Source organism: Odontesthes bonariensis, chromosome 20 (genome assembly GCF_027942865.1).
Source record: "Odontesthes bonariensis isolate fOdoBon6 chromosome 20, fOdoBon6.hap1, whole genome shotgun sequence".
Taxonomy (NCBI): domain Eukaryota; kingdom Metazoa; phylum Chordata; class Actinopteri; order Atheriniformes; family Atherinopsidae; genus Odontesthes; species Odontesthes bonariensis.
The window spans coordinates 13,267,776-13,295,317 of NC_134525.1; the positions used below are offsets into that span (position 1 = coordinate 13,267,776).

At 42.6% G+C, this 27,542-nt stretch overlaps 4 protein-coding genes across 6 annotated transcripts; 3 read left to right on the top strand and 1 right to left on the bottom strand.

The window, feature by feature from the left end:
• The first annotated feature begins 326 nt into the window (after window positions 1-326).
• Window positions 327-7,645, top strand: thtpa (thiamine triphosphatase). Of its 2 annotated transcripts, none has more exons than XM_075452622.1 (4): window positions 327-440; window positions 1,539-1,608; window positions 1,857-2,354; window positions 2,467-7,644. In XM_075452622.1, exons 2-4 carry the CDS (start codon window positions 1,539-1,541, stop codon window positions 2,565-2,567), a joined length of 669 nt encoding a protein of 222 aa, XP_075308737.1. In that variant the 5' UTR covers window positions 327-440; the 3' UTR covers window positions 2,568-7,644. The 2 variants fall into 2 exon arrangements, with proteins under 2 accessions (XP_075308737.1, XP_075308738.1); XM_075452623.1 differs by lacking the exon at window positions 327-440 and adding an exon at window positions 464-568 and having other exon boundaries at window positions 2,467-7,645.
• A 272-nt stretch (window positions 7,646-7,917) lies between these two features.
• On the top strand, window positions 7,918-19,396 carry dcaf11 (ddb1 and cul4 associated factor 11). 2 transcript variants are annotated; one of them, XM_075452173.1, is made up of 15 exons: window positions 7,918-8,128; window positions 8,482-8,712; window positions 9,635-9,762; window positions 10,197-10,315; window positions 10,495-10,559; window positions 10,785-10,885; window positions 12,316-12,462; window positions 14,142-14,196; window positions 14,573-14,641; window positions 14,854-14,911; window positions 15,338-15,523; window positions 15,720-15,873; window positions 15,979-16,131; window positions 16,425-16,531; window positions 18,272-19,396. In XM_075452173.1, the coding sequence occupies exons 2-15, from the start codon at window positions 8,495-8,497 to the stop codon at window positions 18,371-18,373; spliced, it is 1,662 nt and encodes a 553-aa protein (XP_075308288.1). In that variant the 5' UTR covers window positions 7,918-8,128; window positions 8,482-8,494; the 3' UTR covers window positions 18,374-19,396. The 2 variants fall into 2 exon arrangements, with proteins under 2 accessions (XP_075308288.1, XP_075308289.1); XM_075452174.1 differs by lacking the exon at window positions 7,918-8,128 and adding an exon at window positions 8,162-8,346.
• A 973-nt stretch (window positions 19,397-20,369) lies between these two features.
• On the top strand, window positions 20,370-23,654 carry fitm1 (fat storage inducing transmembrane protein 1). Its single transcript, XM_075452357.1, has 2 exons — window positions 20,370-20,764; window positions 21,609-23,654. Exons 1-2 carry the CDS (start codon window positions 20,478-20,480, stop codon window positions 22,279-22,281), a joined length of 960 nt encoding a protein of 319 aa, XP_075308472.1. The 5' UTR covers window positions 20,370-20,477; the 3' UTR covers window positions 22,282-23,654.
• Window positions 22,302-27,327, bottom strand: psme1 (proteasome activator subunit 1). The gene is made up of 11 exons (XM_075452358.1): window positions 27,079-27,327; window positions 26,746-26,778; window positions 26,589-26,651; window positions 26,363-26,464; window positions 25,052-25,124; window positions 24,711-24,808; window positions 24,107-24,175; window positions 23,945-24,012; window positions 23,310-23,364; window positions 23,013-23,099; window positions 22,302-22,535 (listed from the first exon to the last, which is right to left on the bottom strand). The coding sequence occupies exons 1-11, from the start codon at window positions 27,115-27,117 to the stop codon at window positions 22,455-22,457; spliced, it is 768 nt and encodes a 255-aa protein (XP_075308473.1). The 5' UTR covers window positions 27,118-27,327; the 3' UTR covers window positions 22,302-22,454.
• Between the last annotated feature and the right edge of the window lie 215 nt (window positions 27,328-27,542).

Sequence of the window (27,542 nt, forward strand, 5' to 3'; positions counted from 1 at the left end):
ATCTCTTTTTAATATAAACCCTTCCTCGTTTTCAAATTAAAGGTGAATAATAAATGAGTCCTCATTCTGCCAAGTTGGATTGCGAGAAAGACTCAGACGAGTTAATTAAAGCTGAATAATGGAGATGTGACCGCAAAGGCTTTACTCCGCGCCCTCCGCACGAATTATGAGATGTTTTCAATCAAATGATAGGTGTGGTGCACATCTACAGTCAACGAGTATGTGGAATAAATATTTATGAAGCAGAGGGGATTAAAACTGCACCATCTGTATGTCCCTGCGTTGCTGGGACAGGAAGTGATGATCCCGAATACCCTGATAGGTGGCCGGCGTTGCGCCTGTGCAAAATTACTTCTCTTGCGTATGGGGGATACCCGTGTGGACCTGTCGCTCAGTTTTCGATGCCGTATAAATTGGACAAGAGGACGTGACCAGTGAAGGTATGTGGAGATGCAAAGCACTGCCTTCGGGGTGATTTTTGTTAGCCTCCCTGGCTGAGTTTAGGGATTTTGAGTGGCAGTTCACACGTAACTCTCAACAGAAGCAGCTCAGGCTTTCTACGAGACAGGTGCGTAGTTGCAGCCATAGACATATAGATATATCGAGCATATATGTTTATGGTTGCAGCAACAATCGCAGTTCGTCTTTGCACAGTTACGGCTTCCGATTAAGGGCTTTTAAAGCAATTTTACGTGAAGCCAAACCAAACACTGGCTGAAACTCTCACTAATTCCAGGGCTGCCGAAGGAAAAGGGAGCAGGAATTTTTACTCAAGTACAAAAAGTCACAACAAAACCGTGTGAAATCTCTCTAATTCAGCTCTTTATTGATTTATTTGTTGTTTTTTTAAATTCATGTCATTACCGTGTTATTTACACCGTGTCACGGTAGTTTTTGGTTTTAGTTTTGCTGGTCGGTTTAGTTAAAAACACCATTGTAGTACAGTGTTTCAGTACACTTAACTTGCTATTACTAATCATAATGCTTACATGAAGTAAATAGAGAAGCTTGCGATTTTCACTATATATGCTATATAATGGAAATAAAACACTTTGAGTTTCTCTGATCCAGTGATGGCTGCTAGATTAAGGTTTTTTTTAGGCCTATGTGTTGGATCCAGTTCGAGATGAGAATTGGCACATTTAGCAGCATTTGGACCCACATTTAACTATATCTGGTGGTCTGAATTTGGGCAGGATACAGACCTAGTTTCAGCACCCTGACTGGGACCAGTGTGTTTTTGCTGATTGTGGAGCGCACTTGAGTCTAATTACTTGTTCTGGCTCACCTGGTTTGAACCATGGTAACTTTTGATTAAGAAATGGTTGCATACCGAAATGAGTTTAAAACATAACACCTATTTCTGGCAGATTGCAGTCTATGTACTATCTTTTGTCGAAGGGAAATTATTATTAAATTTTACACAATTTTTTTTACACAATTCACACCTGTCATTGATATGTCTCACAGTGGGTGAGCGTGAACTTTGGCGTGTTTGCAATCAGAACATTTGTGCCCATCTTGTTCTGTTACCTCAGATGAGCGTGGAAGTGGAAAGAAAGTTTTTATGCAGCGATGACACCCTGAAAACACTGGAGGAGGTCGGGGGTAAGTATTCAATTTGTGTAACTAACATTAACATATGAGCACATTTAGAACTGAAGTGTTTCTCCGTGATCAGCAACGACATACACACAGTCACTGAAAGGCTTTTCTAACGTTTAATGACACTAATTGCTGTGCAACTACTGTGATACCAGCCATCTGTTCCTTGTTAATAATGAAGATTTATGACCTGTTGCAGCCTTGTTAGTGTTTGCTATATTTATTCCTCCATTATGTGATTCCCTCTGCAGTTTGTTTGGGACAGCGCCAGTTTCATGACCAGTATTTTGACACCCCCGAGTTTGAGCTGACTTTGAGAGACATGTGGCTGCGTAAACGGAAAGGTTGCTGGGAGCTCAAGTGCCCGACGGCAACCGTCAATGGGACGGAAGACCCGAAAGCGGAACAATCTCTGGCGGCGGCACTGTGCACTCATTACAAGGAGATAACAAGTCTGCCTGAAATTCACCACAGAGTGAAGGAGGCCGTAAAGGACGCTTGTGAGGACCGAGAGACAGAGGCGGCCCCCTCACATGGAGATGAGTCATGTATTAGCAAAATGAATCTGGTTTGCTTTGCAGAGTATACAACAGTGCGGCGGTCATTCACTTTGGGGGAAGAGGGGGTGCAGATAGATCTGGACCAGGCTGACTTTGGCTATCATGTGGGGGAGATAGAGGTCCTCATTCCAGAGGGAGGAGATGTGCGGTCTGCACAGGAGAAGATTAGAAATGCAGCTCAAAAGCTGGGTGAGCTCAAAGCTTTCAAACGGCACGTTATGCTCACCAATATCATTTTGCTTATCTGTGGAATGAAGTACTAATAAGCTTCTTTTTTTTTTCTCCTCCTTTTTCTTCTCAGGACTCCCTGGAAATGAGAGAGTCGAAGGAAAAATGAATGTTTACCTTAAAAGATATCACCCAGAGCACTATGCCAAACTACTTAGTGCTCATGTTTTGTAAGAGATGCTACGCTTTTATCAGTGATGCTAACGGTTTAAACTTTTCAAAATCATATTTGTAAAAGTGAGGTGTTAGACGAGCTAAATTAATTTGATTGAAATGCAGCTGTCTGCAGTTGTAAAAATTCTCCCAAGTGTACGTGTGTACTCTGAAGGCCTTCAATCTGTGGAAAATAACAATAAGCCCTGATAACGCTGACATACTTTGTGTTCCACTGCTGCTGTCATGCTGCTACTTGAACTTTTGGTCACACATGAGTCCTGCGGTCAATTTGCCACTACTTATGATTGTATGTTGGAAAATAGCTAGTTACTGGGGTTGAAATCAGATGATAAAGTTTCTGTTAAACACTCTTGGACATCTGATAAATGGAGTAATGATAAAGGAATTCTATTTTGCACACAACCAATGATTTCCTTGTCATTGGAAATCATACTGAATTGTATGGGCAATATTTTACCTGTTTTTATGGAAATTTCTTTGCATTTTGCAGCAGTCTGCTCAAGGGTGTGATTATCACATCAGCAAGTCGTGTAGCTGCTTGGTGGACCACAACATACTGGGGCCCTATGCAGGAACCTCAGTTCATCTTGCCACTAAGACACTGAAATGTATTTATTTTATCGCTGTGTTTTATTCATAGTGTACTCGAAACAAACACAGCATGCTTGTAAGTATTTGCGGTGCTGCATCACTTGATACAGTCTATTCACTGAATAAATTCAATGAAACTGGAACCCCGACTCCAGAAAGGTTTGGGCTCTGCGTAAACTGGAAACGCAACGAGTTACAAATTTGATGAGCCAATATTTTATATTTCTCTTTCATGAAAGTGATCAGCGCATGTTATGCCGAGTTGTGACGAGCAGGACCTACTTTCACCTCCTTGCATACGGGCTTGTAGCTGCAAACGACAGTTACGCAGCCCCCTGTCTCACACTCATTTCTGTAAGTGTCTTGGTTATAGAGGGGTTAGCGTTAGCTTATGGCTAGCAGGTTATGAAACAACAACTGAGCAATTCCATTCAGTTAATTGCCAAGTCACTGAGTTTATTTTTGAATGTAGACACTTCTGAGACCAAACAGTGTTAGCAGTGCACAGTGAGCTCGCTGGCCCACAGAAAAAAATTGCAACAGCTTTTGACACTTGTTGGCTAATGGAGACATCACAGAGCAGTTTTACCTCCTATCAAACCAGAAAGCTACTGCCTACTACAGTTTCTGCATGCCGCAGCGCAGGACTGCAAATGTTAAACTTATTTCGATCATGCGGAGCATGGTTATGATAAGAACGTGTTTATCTAATATGGATAATGTATTCATCATCTAACCAAGAAAACGTGTTACCACCAATTATCTGCAGAAACAGGAGGTATTTAGATTAAGTCTTAACTTTTGCTTTTTTTTCCTTGTTAAGCAATAGGCATCATATTATTCACTAAGCATACTAACACTGCTGGATTCATTAGACTGTGCGGACCTGAAACAGTACGAGTTTCTCCTCGACAGGAAATTTTCATTGTATCAGATTAGGTCTATGATATCTAGTTGCTTTTCTTTTTTTCCAAATGACATTCTTCCACATGATACATTACAGTTTAAAGGAGAACAGAAACTACAGCGAGTCACAGACCGTGGAGGGAAACAAAGGATTACAGAACAAACTGTGCCACAATAAAAAGGATGAGTTGCAGCCTAATTTAAGATGCAGCAGCGGCTATTTTGGATAAACAAAGAGGCTCCTCTAAAGAAGGAAGTTTCTCATAATAATGCAATCAGACAAGACAAAGTCCATTGTGGTGTCTGTTTAATGACAATCCATTGAATACTGATTAACGAAAGCAACAAGCCTGCATGTATAATCAACAGTAAAGGGGGGGGGGGGTAGTTTCAGGCTCTGACCAGTGAGTTTGTGACGATGGAAAAGGTGTCTTACGGGTTGAAATGGCACTTTTGGTTGATTGCATTGCTGGCTTTGTTTTATTACCGCATCTATCAAGAAAAGTTCTTGTTGTGAGGAGTTTCGTCTGGACCCCTGTGAACCACACACAACAACAGAGTAGGCCTTGTAATGATGTCCACGCGTCTGCCGGAGCACAACAAATACGTCTCACTTATGACCGCTCTGTTGCTGGGTTTTTACAGGCTGAGCCACCACCATCAGGCATGCACTCAGCGCTCTTTTGTAAGCTAGTGTTAATTGTGTCAGCTGAGAGCCCAAAGCTCTGGTCCTGATAGCAGGATGACTGCATTGTCTATTCTCCTCAAACATTATGCGGCAGCTCCATTTTCTAATCAAATAGGACGGAACATTACTTCTTTATAAGTTCTTTTAGTGAAGAACTGCACCTCAGTACAATACCGAAGAATGTACACTTTACATGAGTGTTTCCATCTTTGATTCTATATTTATGTATTTCTGCGCCATTTCAGTGGAAAATATAGTACATTTTACTTCACTGCATTCCCCCTGACAGCTTTACTGTCAAGTTCTCTTAAAACAGAGTGTTTTGACATGTGAAATATTATGTAATGTTAGATAGATAACATTAACATAGATTAAACTGCAGAGGAAAGCCGAAACACTCGGCAGACTGGCGGACATTTGAACTGAGACTACTTTGATAACGATTTAAGTCCATTTTTATGTACAGAAGAAAAAGAAGCAAACTTTACCCTTCCAGTTTTTTTTTTAACATGTAAATGAGCTTCATGGGTCCGGATTGTTAATTGGACAAAGCCAACATTACTGACTCCTGTGACTGAACCAAAAATGATTGGTGTGAAACAGCAGTGAGAATACGGAAAAGCTGAATGGGGAGTTGAACATGCTAAAAAAGCTGAAAATAGTGAAAATTTAGCGGAAGTCAAGTGAGTAATAGTTAAAATGGCTGCAGTGTAATATGTAGCAGAGGAGTGGAAGAGAGATGTCCTCACAGTTATAGGAATTTTTGTAAACAGCTGCAGCTTTAGGAGCAGAAAATGGCTGAAGGGATACTGTGACCTCCTGTGAGAAAACTACAAGAGTGAGGAAAATAATTTGAAGATCGTCAGCACCAGAAGGGTTAGAGGAATGCTGTAATGTTTTTATTTCAATGGAGTGAAAAGATTTTTAAACGGCAGCGAGTTGAACACTTGAAGCTGTCTCCTGTGTCATACCAAGCTTTTCATTGGAGTTAGTGAGAGAATTTGAAAGGTTTCTCTCGCTTTAAGGCTCATAGCTGAATTTCTGTAAATGTCAGCTCTTTAGAGGTTACATTGGCTGAAAGAGGACCAATTTTCCTACATTTTAAGGTATGATTTGTTTCTGTAAGTTAAACTGTATGAAAGTTAGAGGAATTTGTTTGGAAAAAATTGAACAAAGCTGAAAGTTATCAGTGCTCAGTCTGCTGGCTGCTCATTCATACAAATCAAGAAGGAGCAAAAATGTTCATGTTTCTGAAACTGTCATATTTAAAAATTGGCTAAATATTTGAAAAAGCTGAACAATTTGGTAATAGTTGAATGTCTTGTGATCTGTTTAAAGTTTGAATGGTGTCTATCTGAAAGTATGCAGAAGTACTTAGGTTGAAAAGAGGAGGAAGAGTTGAAAGCATCTCCTATTAATTTGATGGAGGGGAAAATTTGAATAAAAGTTTAATATTTTTAAAAAGTATAAAAGTTAGAAACACCAAAATTATAGCATAAATCTTCTGATTGAGCTGAACGTTTTGAGACCAAAATTGTTGAAATCGATGAAAGTATGCAGGGGTAAAGTTCCCAAAACGTGCGGAAGAACTAAGATGATGGAATAATAAAGGGAAACAGGATCACTAATTATTGATTTCCATAATGGAAAAATAATCCTGAATTGTTGCCTGATAAATCCTATTTAAGCTCCAGTGCTATCAATCTCAACTGCACAGCGCTGGTTTTATGCTAATGCAAATGATGTAATGAGATAACATAAAATTGTGTAACAGTCCTTCAGGCCATTTTTCTTCATTGAGCAATCTTACTTAAAGTACTCCCATACTTGCAAACTTTTGCTTAAGTGAGACTTTTATTGCAGGACTTATATTTGTGTGAGTTTATATATATATATATGTAAAGCTGTATTGGTATTAACTTAGCAAAGTTTTTAGATATCCCTTCCACTGAATGTTTACCTATCACCCGCATGTTCCTCACATTTGTTTTTGGTACAACAGATCTCACAGGCATGTCTGATTTTAACAAAGCAATTCAGTGCAGATCACATGGGGAATTTACACTAGACTTGCGGTGTAAAACAAGCACGCAGGATTTATTGTGATGAGGTAAATGTACAGAAGACACACATCCATAGAAAGAATTAGACTGACTGGAATAAAGAGGGGAAAATATAGCCTTTGAGATTAAAGATACAGCACGCCTTGTTATGGAAGACTGTACCACATCATAACAAGGGCTCTTGGGCCAAAGAATATCTCTTGTAAGTGCCCTATAAAGGGCATTATTCCTAATTTTACATCTTCATTTAACCTTCATCTAAGTTCTAAACATTTGGTCAACCACAGATACCCATACAACTTTATGGGCAACTGTCACTATATTTTAATGCTACTACATTCTTAACAGAAAGCATGTTTAAAACAACGAACCAAGACTCTTTGAATGATATTGAATGTGAAATTACGACAAGCCAAAAGGCAATTATCCGAACTGATAAATCTTCAGCTGTTGGAATCCATCTTGGCATGTTAGTGACCTTGTGGTTGATTAGTTTGTCGGAGCAACAAACACCTTCTGTTGTACCAAACACAACCCCCGAATTACTTAATAAAGCTGTCATGCTGATGATGTTTATCAAGAGAAATTTTAGTGACTTTGAATGCAGTCTATCGATTTTGCTTGAAATAGTATGTTTCATAATCTTTATTTTTAGATTTTTTTTCTCCCTGTGTGCTTCATTGGTTGATTGAGAATTTTTTGTCCGTATTCTCTTGTTCGTTTTTGAGCATATTTTTTTCTACATATACAATAAACAAACTAACAAATTAAGAAAAGAACACAACATTTCAGAAAACAAAAAAACAACAACTTCGAAACAGAACAATACCAAGGCTGGTATAGCTTTGGCGTATACTTCTTAATTTTAAAAGTATTTTGTTATTAAAGCACGTGTGAGAAGAGACGGTCTGCATTTTATTGTCATGTGAAAACATCTATGAGGTGAAAAAGTAACAGTTCGAAGCACTTTCAAGCCACCTTTGGTCGGTATATGTCGCTGCCCCTGGCGGCGGCCTCCGGTACTGCAGACTCCCTGTACTGCTGACGACGGTGGTGCTGGTCACGTGACGGTGAAAGTGCAGGAGGGGGGCACGCGCAGGGTTTTTTCACACTTTTGTAAACAACATGGCGATTCACGAACTGGCCCTGCTAGCCGACTGAGCAAACACTGTGCTGTCAAAGCTCCAGTTTGTTGTGTTAGCAGCGTTGTCTGACAGACTGCGCTGAACTTTTAGATCCAGCAAGCTGTCAAGCTCGCACTGAAGCGACCAGGAGCTGGACCGTCGAGCTGTCAAGAAGACAGTCAAACGGTAGCTAATGTTATCGTCGGGTCGTTAGCAATTTTAGCTAGCCCGACATAATTATTCCCTGCATCTTAATATTGACAAAATGACGTGTAGCACAAATGCGCCGGTCGATTTCTTTGGCAGAACACATACTTTGTTTGCATCGAAGAAGTCAAAGTGCAGAAGCTTAAGCAGATAACTTCTACCGATATCTGTTTGGCTGCAATACATGTAACGTTACAGTATGTCCTGCAGGCATTATTACCAAACATCTTCTGACACGTTTCCTGTTTATCTGTCATTACCGTGTTTACCGCACCTGACTTCTCCAGGTAAGCCTCCAACTGTCTTTTAATTGTCATCACTCTCTCTGCCAGGCCCTGTCAGTCTATGGGCTCTCAGTCCAGTTCTGGGATGTCTGGTGGAAGGGGCTCTTCCAGTGGCAACCCATCAGAGCAGTCTGAAGCAGCAGAACCGAACCAGAGCAGCAGCAGCAGTAGCAGCAGCAGCCGAGGCCGCAGGACGGCTGACAGGCAGCAGGGAGACAGACAGTCAGCTTCAGAGGAGGACGTAGACTTAGCTGAAGTGCTGGCTTACCTACTGAGGAGGTGAAGAATAGGAAGATTTTATAGATGGATTGTCACACTAATTAAAAAACAAAAACTCTACAAAAAACATTTTTTTCTTTTGTTATTCACCTGGATAACATGTCCCGGGTTGAAATCCCAACATGACTGCAGCTGATGGTGAATGTTTTCATGTGTTAAACATTAAAGGTAAACAGTCCCTTTGTTCTCACTCTGGCACAGATAGCTTAGGTATCAAAAAGATATATTGGCGTAAGTAGCAAATCATTTGGAGATGTAAAATATGCATTATATACCACTTGAAAATAAATGATTTAAATCCGATAGAGACTGGTTGGAAAGATATTTTATGCGTGATACTGTTCACCGTGAATGGAAGTACATATTTACACTAATAAATGTTATGAGGACATGCTTTAATTGGCACAAATAAATCTGGAAAGTTTTGACATTGGATTTTATTTTGTTTATGTATTGTTTATTAGATTTGGTTTGATTTTAATGCTTTTGGAGTGGTTGTTTTTTTGTTTATTTAATTTTTATATATATATTCCTCTAGTGGTCGCCAAGACTTGGAACTCGTCCTTGATCGTGGCAGGGCCTCTAGCAACAACACTGCGGAGCAGTTAGAAGTAGGAAGCGGCGAGTTCTGGGCGATTTGAAATGACATTGAAGCCGCTGTGTTTCAGTTAGCATTCACCTCCCCTTAAGCATAGCCACAGAGCCTCCATCTGTCACATTGGGTCTACTCCTTTGAAAAAGACTTGAAAGTAAGCCCCATTGAGCCTGGGTATCTTTCCATTTGGCTCTGGGACTGCAGCTGGACAATCACTCTTTCCTATCTCTTTGTTACATGTTCACAGTAGCAGATTAGATCCATTTGATCATCTACCATTGCTTTGACACGTTTGGTTGTTAAGTATTGATGTGTTTGTGTTTGTAGGGGCCAGGTCAGACTGGTCCATGGCAGTGGAGCCACGGGGCTGCAGCTGGTCCAGTCATACTCTGACTCTGACGAGGACAGCGATGGAGCCTGGGACGGACGCCTGGGCGACCGCTACAATCCACCAGGTAACCTCGTCCTCACACTCGCAAAATTGTTACGTACTTGGCCGAACTAATACAGTTTTGGAGTGTAGTTATTGTTTTGTTTTTAGTGCGAAGCTTTTATCTTACAAAATTGGTTTTCTGTGTTTTACGACAGTGTGATGCTTTCTGGCCAACTGGAATCGATCCAAACAGTATGAATGCGTGCCAGTGACGCTTCGCTTAATGATGTAAATCAGTGCTCCAGGCGGCAACCATTTTTTGAGAAAGTGTGAACAAATATTCAAACAAAGTGCACTTGTTGCAACAAATTGATGTGAATCGGGTTCATACCCACTCGTATTTTCATCAGAAAGTATTACACAAACGTGCTCATGTTTAGTAAAGTATGTTGCACGCTTTGAGATTTTGTTGACCGATGGGAACCTCCTACCGAGACTTTTGTTCTTTGCCTGTAGTGGACACCCAGCCCGACACGCACGAAGTGGACTGCAGCGAGATCCGAACTCAGATCCTGCTGGCCACCGCCTCGTCTTCCTTGAAGGGCCTTCAGAGCTTCACCCACATGCTAACAGAGGTCAGAGCACAGAGGCACACTTCCGCTGGTAAAAAGAAGCAGGAAGCATTGGTGACATATTAAAACGATTAGTTTTGCTTGACGTAGTTTCACAAGTGGCTTTTCAGGATTTTATTTAATTTTTTGACAAAATGAGCTGGTATTTGCTTGCAAACAATGACCGATCTTTTTATGTCCAGAGGGAACAGGGCAGATGTAGAGGCTCTAGTTTTTCCCATGGAGAGTGCAGTCGTATTCGCACCCAGTAAGTACCTCTCACATATTTTTTAACACCCCCAAACCTCCACCCCCCGCTTATTTTCCTCTTTTTTTTTTTTTTAAACCAATCTTACCTTTGGGGAAAACGCGTCAGAATCAATTAATGTAGTTGCGCAAAATTCCAGACGGGGCATTAATCTCGCTGCTGTTTTATGAGAGAAAAAGCTGTATAATTCTTGATTACGATACTGACCCATTTGGTTCTTTGCAGCTTCCTGCCAAACTATGTGTCCCACAAGGATACGTACCAGCAGAAAGCCTTCTGCGGAGTGTACAGCGAGGATGGCAACATGTTCCTCTCTGCCTGCCAAGGTAAATAACGGGACCTCCAACACGAGGGCCCAGAGGACATGAATCTGATCTTAGAATAATTCTTTGTGTTTGCTTAAAAGTGATTACACCACCAAATCATCACGTGCGTACGGAATGTTGTCTAGCAGAGGAATTTTTTTGGTCTTTTAATTCCCTTTTTAAAAAAAAAAAAAAAGTATTGCACAATTGAACTGTCTGCCCTGAGTATAGCTGAACGATAGGGTAATCAGACTATCAAATGTAAATTTGCAACTGTCTCCTCATTTAATGTGTTCTGTGGAAAATTCCCAGCGCATTTTTTTTTTTTTTTTTTCCGTCCTTTCTGTATCGCATCTCACATCAAGTATCGAACACTATGTGTAAATCTCAGGTAGTTTCTCAGGTGATACATTCTAAAGGGTTAAAGTAGGAAATGTATAACATGAACAGATTTTGAGTTCATACGGCTAAAGCACACTTCCCGGTTTGACTGCTCTGTGGAGGCAGATGACCAGCGCGGCAGCTTCGGAGACGAGGACAGACATTCCACACCTCTACTGAATAAAAAAGCCGATCTTCCTCGGACCTTTTAGTCGGAGTAAAGCAGAAATAAATCTTTTCCGACATTTGTCACATGACAGAACATTTGCCAATAACCGAATCGATTAAAGCAATCACTAAGTACGCTGAATTAGGTCCCAAAATTATTAGAAAATGAAGCAGCGCCCTCTGCTCTGAGACAATGGGGGCGTGTCTGCTGAGGACCTCGATTGACGGATCTCAGATCAGATACACTTAGAATACAAATGTACTTAACGGGTCAAACAGAACTCTTACATGTGACTTCACAAACGCACACTGCAGATATTGAACATTTCGGTTACCTTCCGGGTTTTAATTAGATTGCGCTTTTCTTTTTTTTTTTTTTTTAAACTGTGCAGCTCACAGCGGGTATGTCCAGCCCAGGGTTCGGCTGAGATGTTCCTGCAGCATGAGCACATCAGCAGGGGAGGGAGACTCAGTCCGACAGCTGCAGCAGGGTATCTGTTGATCCCAGCTGTCACTGAAAAAGAGTGTAAAACTGAAAAATGAGACAGGTGCTGGTGTCGATCCTGGACACTCTGTCACCGTGGCTATGCACGAAATGACCCATACAGCCCGGTAACACTCGCGGGGTGATATTGTTAACTTGACCCTGAGTTCCTCTTTCCAAGGTCTGTAGTGGGGCTGCATTTCAGCTTCACTCTTAATGAAAAATGTGTTCAGATTTTCTTTTTTTTTCATCATTTAACTGCAAGTATTAAGTGGAGAGTCTAAGTTCACTCTAATCTTACGTTTACGAGCACGGCAACAGAGAAATTAGAAGTTTTAGATAAACTTTGTGGAGCTTTTTTGAAATCGGTGCAACGCCGTTTCACGTTTCTCGTTTCTTTTTTAAACCCTCTTTGCAGACCAGAACATCCGCCTGTACGACACCACCAGGGGGCGCTTTCACCTTCGGCGGACGGTGAAGGCTCGTGACGTGGGCTGGAGTGTGCTCGACGTCTGCTTCACGCCCGACTCTCAACACTTGCTCTACTCCAGCTGGTCTGACTACAGTAAGACAGCACAGGATGAGGGGAACACTCAGCCCGTCATCTTTGGCTGTTTGAAGCCACGTTTTACAGATTTTTGCACTCTTATTTATTCGATGACGTTGCTTTCATCTCTGTCTGCGTCAGATACAGTAGCGTCTGACCCAATCACTATATGTCCATACTTTTAGGATCCGTGTAGTCGAAAACTCTACAAGATTTCACTCCTTTCTTGTCTTTTTTTATTCAAACTATACAGTTTGGCCAAGGAATAGATTTACACTGAAACAACATGTGTTGTTTTTAGCTATTTACCGAAACATTCACTTTGGATTAGTTATAAGTTATAATCCTCAGTTTTGATTAGAATTTCTTCACTTCCACATCGGAATGAGGATTTAGGAATTACAGATCTTAATTACGTAGGATTCTCTTCTTCAGGGACTCAAATGGAATTGGACAAATTAAAATGCCCATCAATTTTCTCTGTTGAGAGTCCTTTGCATGCAGGGACTGCCAGATGTCTGTCCATGCACACCATATGAGATGGTGCTTTGTTAAGCCTCAACTGCAGCAGTCAGCTGACCCAATCTCTAATCGCAGAAGATTCCACTTCTTTATCTTCAAAAGGGTTGCTTTTGCGGTGTGTTTGGGCCATTGTCCTTCTGTATTGTGGATCCTTTTTTAATCAACTTTGCCACATTTGACAGATTCTGAGCAGAGTAACTTAAGATATCTGAAGATGTTTTTGGTAAAGGCGGATCTATCATTTCTATTCTTGAGGCCAACGTTACGAATGATTTAAACCTTGCGGAGAACTACCTCTAAACATAATCCTGGAGAGCGGTCCTCTTTGTGAAAGAATCCTACAATCATTCACTCGTGTCTTCTGTGGGCAGTTTATTTGGTCACTCCTAATCTTCCTGCTGTCTGTATTTTGTTTATGCAACCTGTTTCGCAGCCCCTGAGAAGATGCTTCCATATAAGGAGAAGCTGTAATTGCGTAACCTTTCTTCCAAGTTTGATTTGATTCCTTTTGACTTGGAGCCGAGAGGCTGCATTTTTAGCCCTGAGTGTCACTACGTGATTGGACACTGATAATGCTACAGTCGTGAAAAAGAACGTACAGCTTCTTTCATTTCTAGGTTCATGTATCAGTACATAATGAAAGAATCATCTGGTCTGAACAGGTCCGAGAATGAGTTAACTATAACCTGAAATGAACAACAGCAACACCATGTAATTATTTATGGAGCAAACTAATTCAAAAGTCTAGACTCTAGTCTTTCTGCAGCTTTTCAAATGCACTTTCAAATGTCTGAAAATGTATGGCTTGTTTGGAAGGGTTTTATGTAGGTTTTCTTATTATGTCCTGACACGTAAAAACCTTAAAAAACGAAAGAGTGGAAGAATAAAGTTAAAGCCAGTGACTCAAACGGCACTTGCTGCCAACAGTCTTAACAACGCAGCGCTGTGCATTTTTAAAGATGCACACAGCAAGTTGACAAGGTCATAGATGACTGACTGGAAATTCTGTGTGCCTCGTCACAATTTATGTGTCGCTGGAGAAAAGGCAAAAAAAAAGCTATTGTTAACAAAGTAATTGCTCATTGTACAAGAAGCTGCTGACTCATCGTTGGCTATCAAATAGTCGGATAATTAGTTCCTCACATCTTCTCTTCTGCTTGTGTCCCCCCTCACAGTTCATTTGTGCAGTATAGATGGAGACAGTGAAAACCACACCGCCCTGGACCTCAAGTTAGTGTTTCCCCTCATAGTAACTTATAACATTACGGAGCAGGTAATGTATCATTCCTGACCAGCCGGCCCTCCTCTCCCTCCATTACCACCTGGATGAATGATGCTGTCAGAACTCGTCATCCATCCTCTCGTTCTGTGTGTGTCCCTTTTGTTAAAAGCAGAGCTCATTATTTCAACAAAGCACCTCCATTAAACTCTCAGCATTCCTAACAGTAACATTGTCTAAGAGGTGATGCATGCACTCATAAAGCTTTTTCAGTGTCGGGTGACGTGTAGTAGTTGTGATTCGGTAATCGTGCTGGTGCTGTCGTGTTAAACCAGTGTGTGTGTGTGTGTGTGTGTGTGTGTGTGTGTGTGTGTGCGCGCTTTGTAGTCCAGACGAGAGGAGGTTCTGTGTGTTCTCACTGGCTGCGTCAACAGATGGCAAAGAGATTCTGGGCGGGTGAGTACAATTTACCTTTATGTCTCAAAGCAGTGACTGAGGGCTCTTTTAGAAATGTTGATCCATTGTTGCAGCCCGTTATCTAACGTGAGGTTAATGCGTTTATTACAGCCACTGCTGTGAATGTGGAAGACATCCATTGTTGATAAACACGAAACACACAGCGAGCTCGAGTGGGGATTTATCCCGTCTTTCTCGCCTTTTGTTTTCAGAGCAAACGACGGCTGCCTTTACGTTTTCGATCTTGAGCAGAATAAACGAACGTTGAAGGTGAGTGTTCTTGCCGGCCTGCTTGTACTGCTTGTTGCGTACCCGTTTCCGCACCACATCCACCTCTGGGTGTCGGTGCCTCACCGTGCGGTCAAGGTTGAGTGAGAGGCAGCAGAGCTAAAAGTGAGCTTACATAGAGTTTTACACCAGCCTGGTGTCTAATTTAGCAGCTCCACCCTGCAGTGGTGCAGTCAGGGTTAAACTCACCTCCCTCCTCCTCCTCCTCCTCCCACAACCACCCTCTGTGTAGCAGCCAGTGGCTGACCTCCACCATCTGCTCCACCATCACTCTGACTCTCCTTCCGAGTTGGTCCCTCTCATTAACGTGTGTCTGTGCTTCGTATCGACCAAACGTGCACAAACACAAAGATATTTCTCACACGTTACCATACAAACCTCCCAGCGACAGTAACTCTTTCTTTTCAGATTGATGCCCACGAGGACGATGTGAACGCGGTGGCGTTCGCCGACGGCTCGTCCCAGCTGCTGTTCTCTGGCAGCGACGACGCTCTGTGCAAGGTGTGGGACAGACGGACGCTGCGGGAGGACAGACCGCAGCCCGTCGGACAGCTGGCCGGCCACCGAGACGGCATCACCTTCATCCACAGCAAGGTGGGTGGGGGTTGCAGAGAGGAATGCTCCTGCTGTTCGATTAGCTTTTCAGTAAAAAGTTCCTGAATCGTGGACAGATGATCGGTTGTGCAAATTAATTGTTTTTTTGGTTTAACACAGTTCGCTTTCTTCCTTTTAAAAAAAAAAAAAAATAATAATAATCCGGCCCCCCTCCCTTGTGTCGTCACTGTGACAGGGTGATGCACGCTATCTAATCAGCAACTCCAAGGACCAGTCCATCAAGCTCTGGGACGTCAGGAAGTTTTCGCCCAAAGAGGGGCTGGCTGCCTCCCGGCTGGCTGTCACACAACAAAACTGGGATTACCGCTGGCAGCAGGTTCCCCAGAGAGGTGAGGAGGGGAGGGGAGGTAGTGGTGAATGAGTCTGAAGGAGACAAAGAGGAATGGAAGTTGGAGAAGAGACGTGAGACAGTGGTGTGTTTTTATTTGTTGCAGCCTTGAAGAGGCACAAGCTAACAGGCGACACCTCAGTGATGACGTACCGCGGTCACGGCGTCTTGCACACCCTCATCCGCTGCCGCTTCTCTCCGGAGTTCAGCACCGGGCAGAGGTTCATCTACTCCGGCTGCTCCACTGGGAAAATCATTAGTAAGTCTCTGCTGGGATCTCTGTGGGACTTTAGGGCCCAATCCCTGTTCCCACTCTTGGCTCCAGAGGGAAGGTGCCCCTTTTCTTTTAGAGACGGTTGTGGGACATTTTGATGGCTACTAGATCCACTGACTCCTTGATCTCCAAAAGGAAAGCGGCGCCTCCCCTTATCTGCAAGTGGAGCTGGGATTGAACATTAGTCTGTGTTGCATCAACAACCCAGTGAAACTATGTGTGACTTGACAGACTACACTAACCCATGAGACTAAAGTGGTTGAAATGTTTGTGTCCAGCCTACGATGTTCTGAGCGGCGCGGTGGTATCCAGACTGTCGGGCCATGACGCCTGCGTGAGGGACGTCAGTTGGCACCCATACGAGGATAACATCATCAGCAGCTCTGTGAGTGCAGTGAACTGTCTCCGATGTGTGAACGCCTGGGATTTCTTTTTATAATCAGGAAAACAACATCAAAGCTGCTGAAAACTTTTAATATGATAGAGGGAAAAAAGTCTTAGTAATGGAACCGATGATTAAACACTTCCCGATCCAATTATTTTTAAATTTGCGAATAACTTTTTTACTATTTTAGCTGTGAAAGCAGCATTTTTATTTCATAAAGCTGAAAATGTTTACTTAAACACAGGATTGTGATGCAAATAGTAAGGTGGTTCAACCACTTTACACACAACCCCTGCATGTTTGTTCTCAAATCTAATCAAATCAAATTTATTTGTATAGCACATTTCATGTACAAAACAATTCAAAGTGCTTCAAATGAAATAAAAGCATTGCAGCAGGGAGTGGAAGAAGCATTAAAAATACTTAAAAGAATATAAAGAGAAACAAATAAAATAATTTAAATGAATTTAAAAACAAGCAACAGTCCAGATAAATTAAAAGATATCGTGCAGATTTCATGCATAGACACATGAGAACAGAAATGTCTTTAACCTGGATTTAAAAATGTCTCCATTTGGTGAAAGTTTAATCTCCACTGGCAGTTTGTTCCACTTATTTGCAGCATAACAGCTAAATGCTGCTTCTCCATGTTTAGTCTGGACTCTGGACTGGACCAGCTGACCTGAGTCCTTGGATCTAAGAGCTCTGCTGGGTTTATATTCTCTGAACATATCACAGATGTATTTTGGGCCTAAACCGTTCTGGGATTTGTATACCATCAGCAGGCTTTTAAAATCTATTCTGTGACTGACTGGAAGCCAGTGTAAAGATTTTAAAACTGGTGTGATGTGTTCAGATCTCTTAGTCCGGGTTAAAACTCCAGCAGCAGCGTTCTGGATGAGCTGCAGATGTTTAATGCTCTTTTTGGGAAGTCCAGTTAAAAGAGCATTACAGTAATGGAGTCTACTGGAGATGAATGCATGGATGAGTTTCTCCTGGTCTTTTTGGGAGAGGAAACCTTTAATTCTGTTGATGTTTCTGAGGTGGTAAAAAGCTGCCTTGGTGACAGCTTTGATGTGGCTGCTGAAAGTCAAATCTGAGTCTATCAACACTCCGAGGTTACCAACTTGGTCAGTGATTGTAAGGTCCCGTTCTGAAGTAAAAGAAGAAATATTGTTCTGGAGGGTCTTTTGTTGAAAATTTTTCGTCTTTTTTCCAATTTTTCAGATAGTGTATTGATGACCTTTTAGTGGTTTCGTGTCGGACAAAATTCCTGATATAATGAACCAGGCCGCTAAAGGTTCTGTAGAGCAATGAAATATCTGTCCCCATGAGCAAAATGGTGGGTGTTCAGCATCTCCGTGCAGCCTATTTAAACCCCTACATTTTAGCATGTTAGCATAAAAGCTGGGATTCTTGGGATGTGATGGAATCAAAGAATTTCAGTTAATTAAAGTTTAGAAAGACACGCTTCCATATATTCCCACACATTGCATCATCATGTAGCCAGCAGCCGGGCCTCATCTTTCACATGCTCATTCTTATGAGTTTGGTTTGCATGTAAACATCCTTCACTTTTTCGAAAAAAAGTGCGACTGTTGTCGAATTTGAACGGGAGGCTGTGGCCCGACCGTGTTGTCAACTTAAAAGGACCCCACTGCAGTCCAATTGCTTCATAAAGTGCCGCCGACACCAGTTGCTGGCGTCATTGTTTTCACGTTGTTCTGTGTTTGTCTGCAGTGGGACGGAGCGGTGCGGATGTGGGAACACAGACAAACCCACCCTTTAGAGGAGGAGCGAGCGAGAGAGGGAGCGAGACCGATGAAAGGAAAACCACAATGAGAGACGGGGAAAAAGAGACGTCGGAGGAAGTGACACCACCGCGGATTGTGGGGGCAAAGCTGGCCCCCAGGGGGGAAGTTTGTGGGCTCATGGGGGACCGTGAGAGACTTAAATATCTTTTTAAAACTAAATGCTGGATATCAATGATTACAAGTTTAGCATGGCTGTGAAAATATTCATTTGGGAGGCGTTACGGCCTTCCATCACTGAGAGCAGAGCGCAGTGGGAGTCTGGCGCAGAGGAAACGGGCCGGCGCGTTTTGGATCTGGTGGCAAACGCATCGCCATTGGAAAAAAAAAATGTGCTGAGGCTGGAAGCGCCAAGCTCTGCCCTTCTTGAGCTATTGAAATTTAATGATAAGTTAGTCCCAGAAAGAAAGTAATGTTCGATATTGTAGGGAGGATGTGAAGGTGGTGATTGTGTATACATGTATAGTATTTTAATGGTATGTGCATTCAGGGAGTGTATTTAGATAGTTGTCAACGTGCTGACTCGGCATCAGTTTTGACTCTACCGTTATAAATAACACAAGCTATGTCCTATTTTAGGGCTCACCCCATTTAAAGCCCCGACTGGCAGTCTGAATATATGATATTATTGTTTTCTAGTTGCCTGAAGTCACGACTTCTTCACCTGGATGAGTATTTTTTCTGAGTTCACTACCTGTTTACAACGTGGTGAGCTTTCCAAGGTCAACGTCTCGGTGGCCAGATCATTGCCGGAAATTTCCAGCGGGTTGTATTATTGATTCAGGGTCAGTGCTCAGTTCCACAGACACAAGTCCTGAGTGGATTATTATTATCTTTTTTTTTTTTTTCTAAGAAAAGAGTGTTTTTGTTGGACAATATAACCCTGTGATTTGTCTGAAAGATTTGAATATGTGTGATAATATGGTAAAAATGAGGACTGGGGACGCCGCACGCTGATCTGTATATGCAATTTTCAGGTGTTCACGCCGTTTCCCACGTTTCACTTTCAAAACTTTGGTTTTACAGTAACAATAAAAACCTTTCTTTAAATGTATCGAGAAGAAACATCTCCCGTTATTGTTCTTTGGTTCAATTATTTCAGGCTCGAACTTGTCCATTTTATTTTTGTGAGAGCAACAGGATGGGATTTTTAAAAAATTGATCCTTCAAAATGTAATTAGTCCAGCTCGTGCGGTTAACTTAACCGTCCAGACAACTTGTTTTAAGCTGCCACAGTAGCCACAGCGGGGTGGGCTGAAGGGCATTGTAGTGACCGCAGTGCAGCGGGCGCTCTAAAATTAGGCCGAGATTGTTCGACACGTCTGGTTTCACTTACACCTACTGTTCCTCCTCCATCCAAAGATGATTCTTATAAAAGCTCCCCGACATTACGTTGCAGTTTGAGAGACCGAGATGTGTTCTATCGCAAAGAATAAGCCGCTAGTGTGTCAGTAGGAGGACCAGATGGCCTTCTTGCGCTTTATTGCACACGAATCCCGCGGAGAGACTAAATTTAAGTCACTTTGGGTCAGAGGGTTGAAGAGGTTAAAGAGGCCCTGGCCTGAGGACTGGGCCAGGAAATAAAAAAAGACCCAAAGAGCTGTGAGAAACGCAGCTGTTTGTGGCGCCAAACGCACTCTGGCAACAGTTTACAACTTAAATTAGTTTTGCCCTCGACAGCCAATTCCAAAGAGTGGAGAGATGAGAGGAGAAGGAGCCAAAAGATCCATTGTGTGCCAGAATAATTCCTTTAACATCACAACCCTACGTCTGATTGTAAACTATCTGAAGATAAATGGCAGTTTGATTTAGTTATAGGTTCATAAACTGCCCTCCTTAAGGAAGACATTTACAGGCAGTGTTGGATCATTGCTTTAAAAATAATGGGATCATTTACACTGTGGCAGGCAATACCACGTCTCCTCTTTCAGTCTGTGTTCTGTAGGGGGGGGGTAGCAGGGTAAAGGGGACAGAGGGGGTTGTATTTTTATAAAGCATGTGCTCTGCTGCATGCCTGACAGTGAGAAAGTGGAACTGGTGTGCCTTTCACACACAAAGGAAAGTCGGGGAGGCATCAACAGGGCTCCCAGATTGTTAAGCAACTACAGAAAGGTTGCCAAGCAAAGTCGATCTGCATGGATCCAAAGACTGGAAGCTTCCCAAATGGCCTCAAACCGGAAATTAACCTTGAGAAGTTGCACAAGTTAGCAGCAGAGCTGATGCTGCCTGGAAGATTCATCCTCAGACCTCTGAGCGCTGCCCTGGAGATCCTCACAAACACGCTGGCCTGGATTTTAGGAAGCCGCCTGGTCCGAAGACACTTCCACCTGATGCTGTCCGGCCTGCTTCTCTTCGGGCCTGTGCTGAGTCTCTGGGCATCCAAGTACAGCATCTTCGCAAACAGCAACCACTACCTGTACAGGTGAGAGCCGTCAAAAGCAAACGGACTCGCTGGGTTTCTGCTTTTAGCGCTTTGCATCTACGTAAAAAGTGTTGCAGCTGCTGGAGATGAGATGGGGTAATAAATAAATAAATAAATAAAAGTGGCTGTATCGTGTTCAGTTTAATGAGCAAGCTGTTCTGAAACCTGTACTGATTGGACGCCCATTGAAAGAGTTACTTACCGAGAGTTGACAGAAAATAAAAATAAGAGCAGATGTATCAGTCTGACATGAACTCCATATCAAAGCATTTTCTTTTCTAACTGATGTATGAATTTGGGCGTAATGTTTACATCTGTAAGAAATGCCCACGATGAATGCAGCACACTCAGCTCCGACTTCCTCCTCTGTGCTTGTGCTGTTGTCCTGATGCAGTTTTTGAGCTCATTTGTTCCACTCAAACACTTCTATCATCCTTTTTTTTTTTGTTTTTCAAATCAAGTTATTCATACATCAGAAATAAATGGATTTGAAAAATAAAAGTAGAATATTAATGTTGCATGATAACGAGATGTGTAATCGAACTTACTGAATGCCCTTACAGTATGTAGAACTTATGAGGTGCCGCCACTGGCCAAGCAATCATTTGTTTGTAATTTGGCAACACAGGAGAGGAGTTCTGAAGTTAGACAAACTGAGCCAGGTCTCATAGCCTTAAAATCACCACTATTTAGAACCATGGTTACTTTATTTGTAAATGTTCCATTTCGTGTCGAAGTACATGAGTGCAGCTGCTGAGCCCGTTTTGTTATTTGAGCCGTCTACACTGAAAAATAAATGCATTACTGTGTGCTTCAAGCTGTTTGGTTCAACTCTCTCTCACAGGAAGTTCCTGAGGTCCACGTGGGGCTGGACCTGCATCCTAACAGGCTCCTTCATCCTCGTCCTCTCCTTCTCAGCCTGTCGCTGCCTCTCCCTTTCTCTCCGCCACGTCTCTCGCTTAGGGCTCGCGGGCTCGCTCTGGTGGGGCTGTCGCCGCCTCCTGACCCTGCTGGAGGATGCAACAGGGACCTGTTATGAACCCATGGCCCCCGCTCAGCATGCCCAGAGCGCCGCCTCCGCTGCACAGCCTCTGCTGCTCCTGCACGAAGATCAGACCAAGGCCTCCTGCCTCAAAGCCAACATGTTGTGGAGAGGTTATGAAGTTTCCCAGGACATCCTCATCCTCTGCTTCTGTTGCCTGCTGCTCGCGGAGGAAATGTCTGTGATTGGTCGTCACCTGGCCCAGGAGAGGCGTCTGCTGAGGTCACCTGGGGCACCGTGTCGACTCCTCTTCCTGCTGTGTGTAGTTCTGCTCATTATATGGATGTTCTTGCTTCTGTGTTTGCTCGTGTACTTCCCTAAGTGGCCGTCCCAGCAGCTGGGAGGAGCGCTGGGCTATCTGGGGTGGATGGGACTCTATCAGGGCTGGTACCGGCTTAGAGTGAGCTGGGGGTCTCCTGGTTTGCCAGGAGAGGGACTTTTTACCGCCACGGACTCTAACAAACAACCTAACTAGATTGACACACTCGATAAAACTTTAATTAGTCATGATGCTTTATTTTGTAATTTGAACCAAAATGCATACAATAAGAAAAAATGAAGACATTTCTATCAGAGCAGGTGTATTGTTACTTGATGAGAGTGTCATACTACACTAGTTGTAGCTCGGTACAAAGCCCGTCTCCAGCTTCAGTAGATGAGAGCTTTGCCGTCTCCTCTGGGCTTCTTAATCTTGTCGTAGTTCTTGTTAATGATGTCAAACAGCTCGGACTGGAGAAAGAAAGGCACACAGTGAGTGTGACACAGGAAGAGAGATAGCAGCAGGGTTGCGTCGTGACAAAGGCATTAGACGGTGAGTGAGAGCGACACCCAGGTACGGAGCTTTAATCGTGTCCAACAGCCCCTTTCATCAGACGCCTTGTTCATTAACGGCATCAAACACGGGAGGACAATGGCAACAGGGAAGAGACAAACTGATTAATGTACAGGAGATGGAGCGCTAATCAATTCAACACAAGCACAGCAATTAGTTTAATTACCCTCCCATAAGTAGGAATGGATTCCATTTAGTCATCATCCTGCTGCCTGGACACAGCTGGAATATTTTACATGCAAGACGATTGATTCAAAGTGCAGCGTGAGATTGCAACAGATGGTGCATCGAGTTTGCTAAGCGAGATTTACAGCATCCACATGACATTCACACAGTCCTCAATGCATTCGAACAGCATGAAGTAGGTGTCTTACGTATGTGTTGCGGATGTCCAAGACCACAAGGCGGAGCTCGCAGTACTGATACTGATCCAGCTCATGAACCAGCTGTCTGTAGTCTCCCTGCAGCAGAGAGCACACACCACGAGCAGTGAGTTTATGAGCAAAAACGTACACGGCACAATCAGCATCCATCCGATTTGTGCACAACAGAACAATGTCATTACTGTTTATTATCGTTAGTCAGTGCAAGTGGCACACAAAGTAGACTTTCTTTCCCAAAATGACATCTGTTCCAGTTGGGATTAAAGATCCACACTGTGAGATACTGACCACATGGGTAAGTTTGGAGGCCTTGGCCACAGCATCCCCCCTCTCGTTGTAATATCTGATAAAAACAAAGAAGAAAGGAGTCACTGGAATGATATCGGCATCGACAGCTAATATTGCCACTGGTCTTTAAGACAGACCTCAGTGTCTGTGTGTCAGAATATGGGATTAAAGCTTTTTGTTTTACATATATAACTGTATTACTTCTTTAAAAAAAAAAAAAAAAGGTTTTGGTTGCTTTTAAGAAATAAAAAAAATACGTATGGATTGCCGCACACTACACTGATTATACCAACGTACAGTTGGGAAATAAAGGTCAAATTTTCACAGTCTGAAAGTGTATTTGTGTCACATATTAGACTTGTTTGACTTAACTGAAGGGTATTTTCAGTACTAAGAACTTATTTTGTTATGTTCAGAGTGCAACAAAGATGACGCAGCGGGCTCCGACTGCCTCTAAAAATCACAGCTCAGACTCGTGTTTCGTTGCACCTGTTGGGGTGGGGACGGCTTACATACTCACAACTCTAAACATAACCCCAGAAGAGAACTTGTTTGTAAAACTGAGTGCGAGCCGGAACACGAACGATGACATTGGCACCTTACTCAGTCATTACACATTATCTGCAGGTTCTTACTTTGAAATCTGAGTCTGGTAGGCCTCGATCTTGGTGCGTGTGTTAGTCAGCAGCTTAAACACTTTCTCCTGTCGGACGAGCGCAAACATGGGAAATAATGATAATTTGGTCAACATGAAACACAATGACAAAGCAAGTCCACACTTATCAAAAGATACCAACCTGCACATCTACTCCAAAGTTGTTACCATCTTCAATTCTAGGAATCTGGAGTTGGACCCACATTGACACCTGGCGGTAAACATAGGGCAGGGCATATTATGGATTACTTTTTAAATTTTTTTTGTAAAATCTCTTTTTCTCCGCTTCAAAGCAGTTACTTGGATATTTGATTTTACTGCCAATTTAAAAACAGCCTCCTGGGTTTAAAATGATCTCATTCAGTGAGAAGTTCAGATTTGTACGTTACACTTCCTGCTTGGTACACTCTTCATCTTTATCTCCCTCCAACTTTCATCTCCTTCCTGACTTTGACTTCAAATTAGGGTACATTTGGTGTGCTTTGGACATCGAACACGAAACTCTTTTCCACCTTGGTTTTAATTTTGATATTTAGAAAAAAAATTCTCATCAGCAGTTATACAATTCACTTAACTGACTAAAGGAATGTGGTAATAATGACCGAACCAGTCTTTGCTTTAGATCCCAACTAGGAAATCTGGATTCTAACTGGTGTTACATGTTTTGCCCAACAATAGAAAAACACATTTATTGATTTATTTGTCTGCCATGAAGAGAAGCCGTGACACTACAGAGCCCGACTGACCGTGTTGAGCTTCTCCTTCAGCGTCTGAATCTCAGGTCTGACCTCACGAAGGAGACTCTCCACCCGCTCGTTGCTGCAGATGGGACCACAAGGAGGCCCTGAGGGAAAGAAGATCCCCAACATTTGGTCAAACATCACAAAATTATTCCTGAGAGGAGCGTAGATTTACTTTTCCATGTATAAACTGCATTAAAAAAAATGCGTGCTCAGCTTCCTGTTTGCTGAATTATCGAATAGATGTGTAAACAGTGCCCTGACTGGTTTGAAAGAGATCCTCCTCCCATCTAATCTTTCTTTTAATGTTTGAATTACTCGTGTTCATCACTTGTCTTCCCATTTACCTGAATCCTCCTCTTTATCGCTGTCCTTGTCCTTGTCCTTGTCCTTGTCCTTCTTCCCCTCCTTAGCCTCCTTCTGCAATAGAAAGCACCAGGTCAAACAGCTGTCACTACCTATTAACTCTTCAGCAGCTTTTTCCAACCCATTTCATTCCCAAAGACGACAGCCAGCGTTCCTCGCAGCCTCCATCTAAACCCTTGCATGCTGTCTCATAAAAACAAAATATTAAAATATCAAAATATTTTTCAAAAAAGACACCAATCTAAATTATGTATATGACGCACTTAAAGGTGGGGTAGGGGTTCTTTTTCTGGAGCATTTTTTTTTACATATTGCTTGAAATACTCTTCACACCCCCATTGCAACCAATTAATTAAAAGTTTTGACACAAAAATGAAAAGTTTTAGTGGCCTCTAGAACATACAATCTAGGAAAAACAGTATCCAATCATACTGATGATCATCATAACGATGATTGGATTCTGATGCCATCTATCAAACTGCAATCTGCTCCTCCCTCCCCCTCCTTCCCCCTGTGCGCGTACCCTTCTTCATGAACGAATTACATGTCCAGGAAGCTAAACTAGAGCCAGCTTGGCTAGCACCTAGCATTATTAAACGTATAGTTAGCATATACTAAATATTAAATACTAAATACGGCAACGATCGATGCTTGCTGTCAGAACAGCGCTCGTGCACCTTCGTGCTCGTTCATGTACTCTAGAGGCGTGGCTTCGGGGGGAAAGTGAAGAAAAGGGTTGGGACTTTTGACCTGTGTATTTTCAAAATGCAGCTTCGCTGGACTCAAAATCCAGGATCTCCTACCCTACCTTTAAAGCATTGACTGGAATTCTGGTTCTTAAACAAGTCAAACATTTACAAAATTCACAGCAGTTTGAGAGGCATCCATTTCAGATTTTTCACCCAACATATAAAAAGCCCACTCGCGACCAATTTGCAGAAAAAAAAAAGTCTTTAGAATTTGCAGTGAATGGTTACCACGGTAACCAAGGACTCTTGTTTCATCATTGCTGTGCCTTTATATAATAAAACACTAAATATAAACCCTGCACTGAGGAGCCCAGTTGAGAGGCTCCTTTTTGCAAACATGAGGGAATTCAAAGGTTTGGGAAATAAAGCAAAGAATGAAGGTTTGTTATTATGAAACCGATTACATTCACGTTACGCAATCTGAAACCATCCAACCACTTAAAACTCAAGTTTCACCGAATACGCAGCAGTTCTCTAATTTGAGTTATACCATGTTTACAGACAACTGAGCCTGAGGCCTTGTGGAGTTTGTGTGTGACCCACCTCCTCCTTCTTCTTGCGTTTGGCCTCCTCTTTAACTGGATCTGGAATGGGGATGTCCAGTGGAGCCCTCAGGGATGCCAGGTCGTCGCAGTTGAAAGACGTCTGACAACAACCACAAAGCCACAGGGTGACAGCTGCATTTCAGACTCAGAGGGGGAAACTTTTGAGTTAAGGAAGTAAAAGTTTATTTGTCTAAAAATGGATCTGTGTCGGTAGAGCTTCATACCTTCAGCAGCATCTGCAGCTGTTCAATCTTTTGTGGGAAAAATGTGGAAAGCAGCTCCTCTGCCTGTTGCAAAAATAAAGCAGCACAGTGAAAGTGAACATGTGACATGCACGGTGCAGCTGGGAAGTTTTTTTTGTAAAAAAACTGAAGTTATTACCTCCTTGGAGAGCTTTTGGCAGAAATCATCCACCTGAAAGAAAAAAAGATTTCACGTTTGATCAACGACGCATTCCCTTTTTATTTCGAAAGTGTCGCTTTGTGAAGCATATCCAGTATGACTGGATCACGTTCACTCAGCGCAACAGGCCGTGAGGCTAACCTGAGACCTCCCCTCACCTCATTTCACCCCAAGCTGACTGTCTGCCTTTCAAACCAAACCCCTAACACTAGCTCACCTGTTAGCAACACGGACACACCTGCTGTTTGAAGAGGAAATGGGGTTTAACATGTTGCTATTCAACGCTCCAAGCTAGCAGACAGTCGCCCTCACCTTTTTCTTCGATTCGAGGCGAATACCCAGAGAAGCCATGTCGACTCAGCAGATGAAAAGTTGATTTATTAAACTTATTAAAGTGTTCCAGCGGCCGCAAAGCGATAACAGAAAGAGAAATAGACGCGCTTTTAACTGAGCAACTAGACGCCGAGTGGGACGCGGAAAAATACCCAGAGTTACTCAGCATAAAAAGCGAAAATGAAACTGTTTCTGATATCTCCTGACTTTCTCCACTTAACCGCATCTGTCGTGTTGCATTGTGGGACTTGCAGTTTTCCTTCGGATCTAAGGCTCTTCATTTCCTGGAAAAAGCCCAACTGAGGGGAAAATGACTGTGAGAATTCTTCAGTTTTTGTGCAAAAAGAAACAACGCTTATGTTTTATTATTCATATTGTTAATAACACACGATACACGTTTATACGGAGACTATAAATCTCTATCTATTCGATTTTGTCTATTT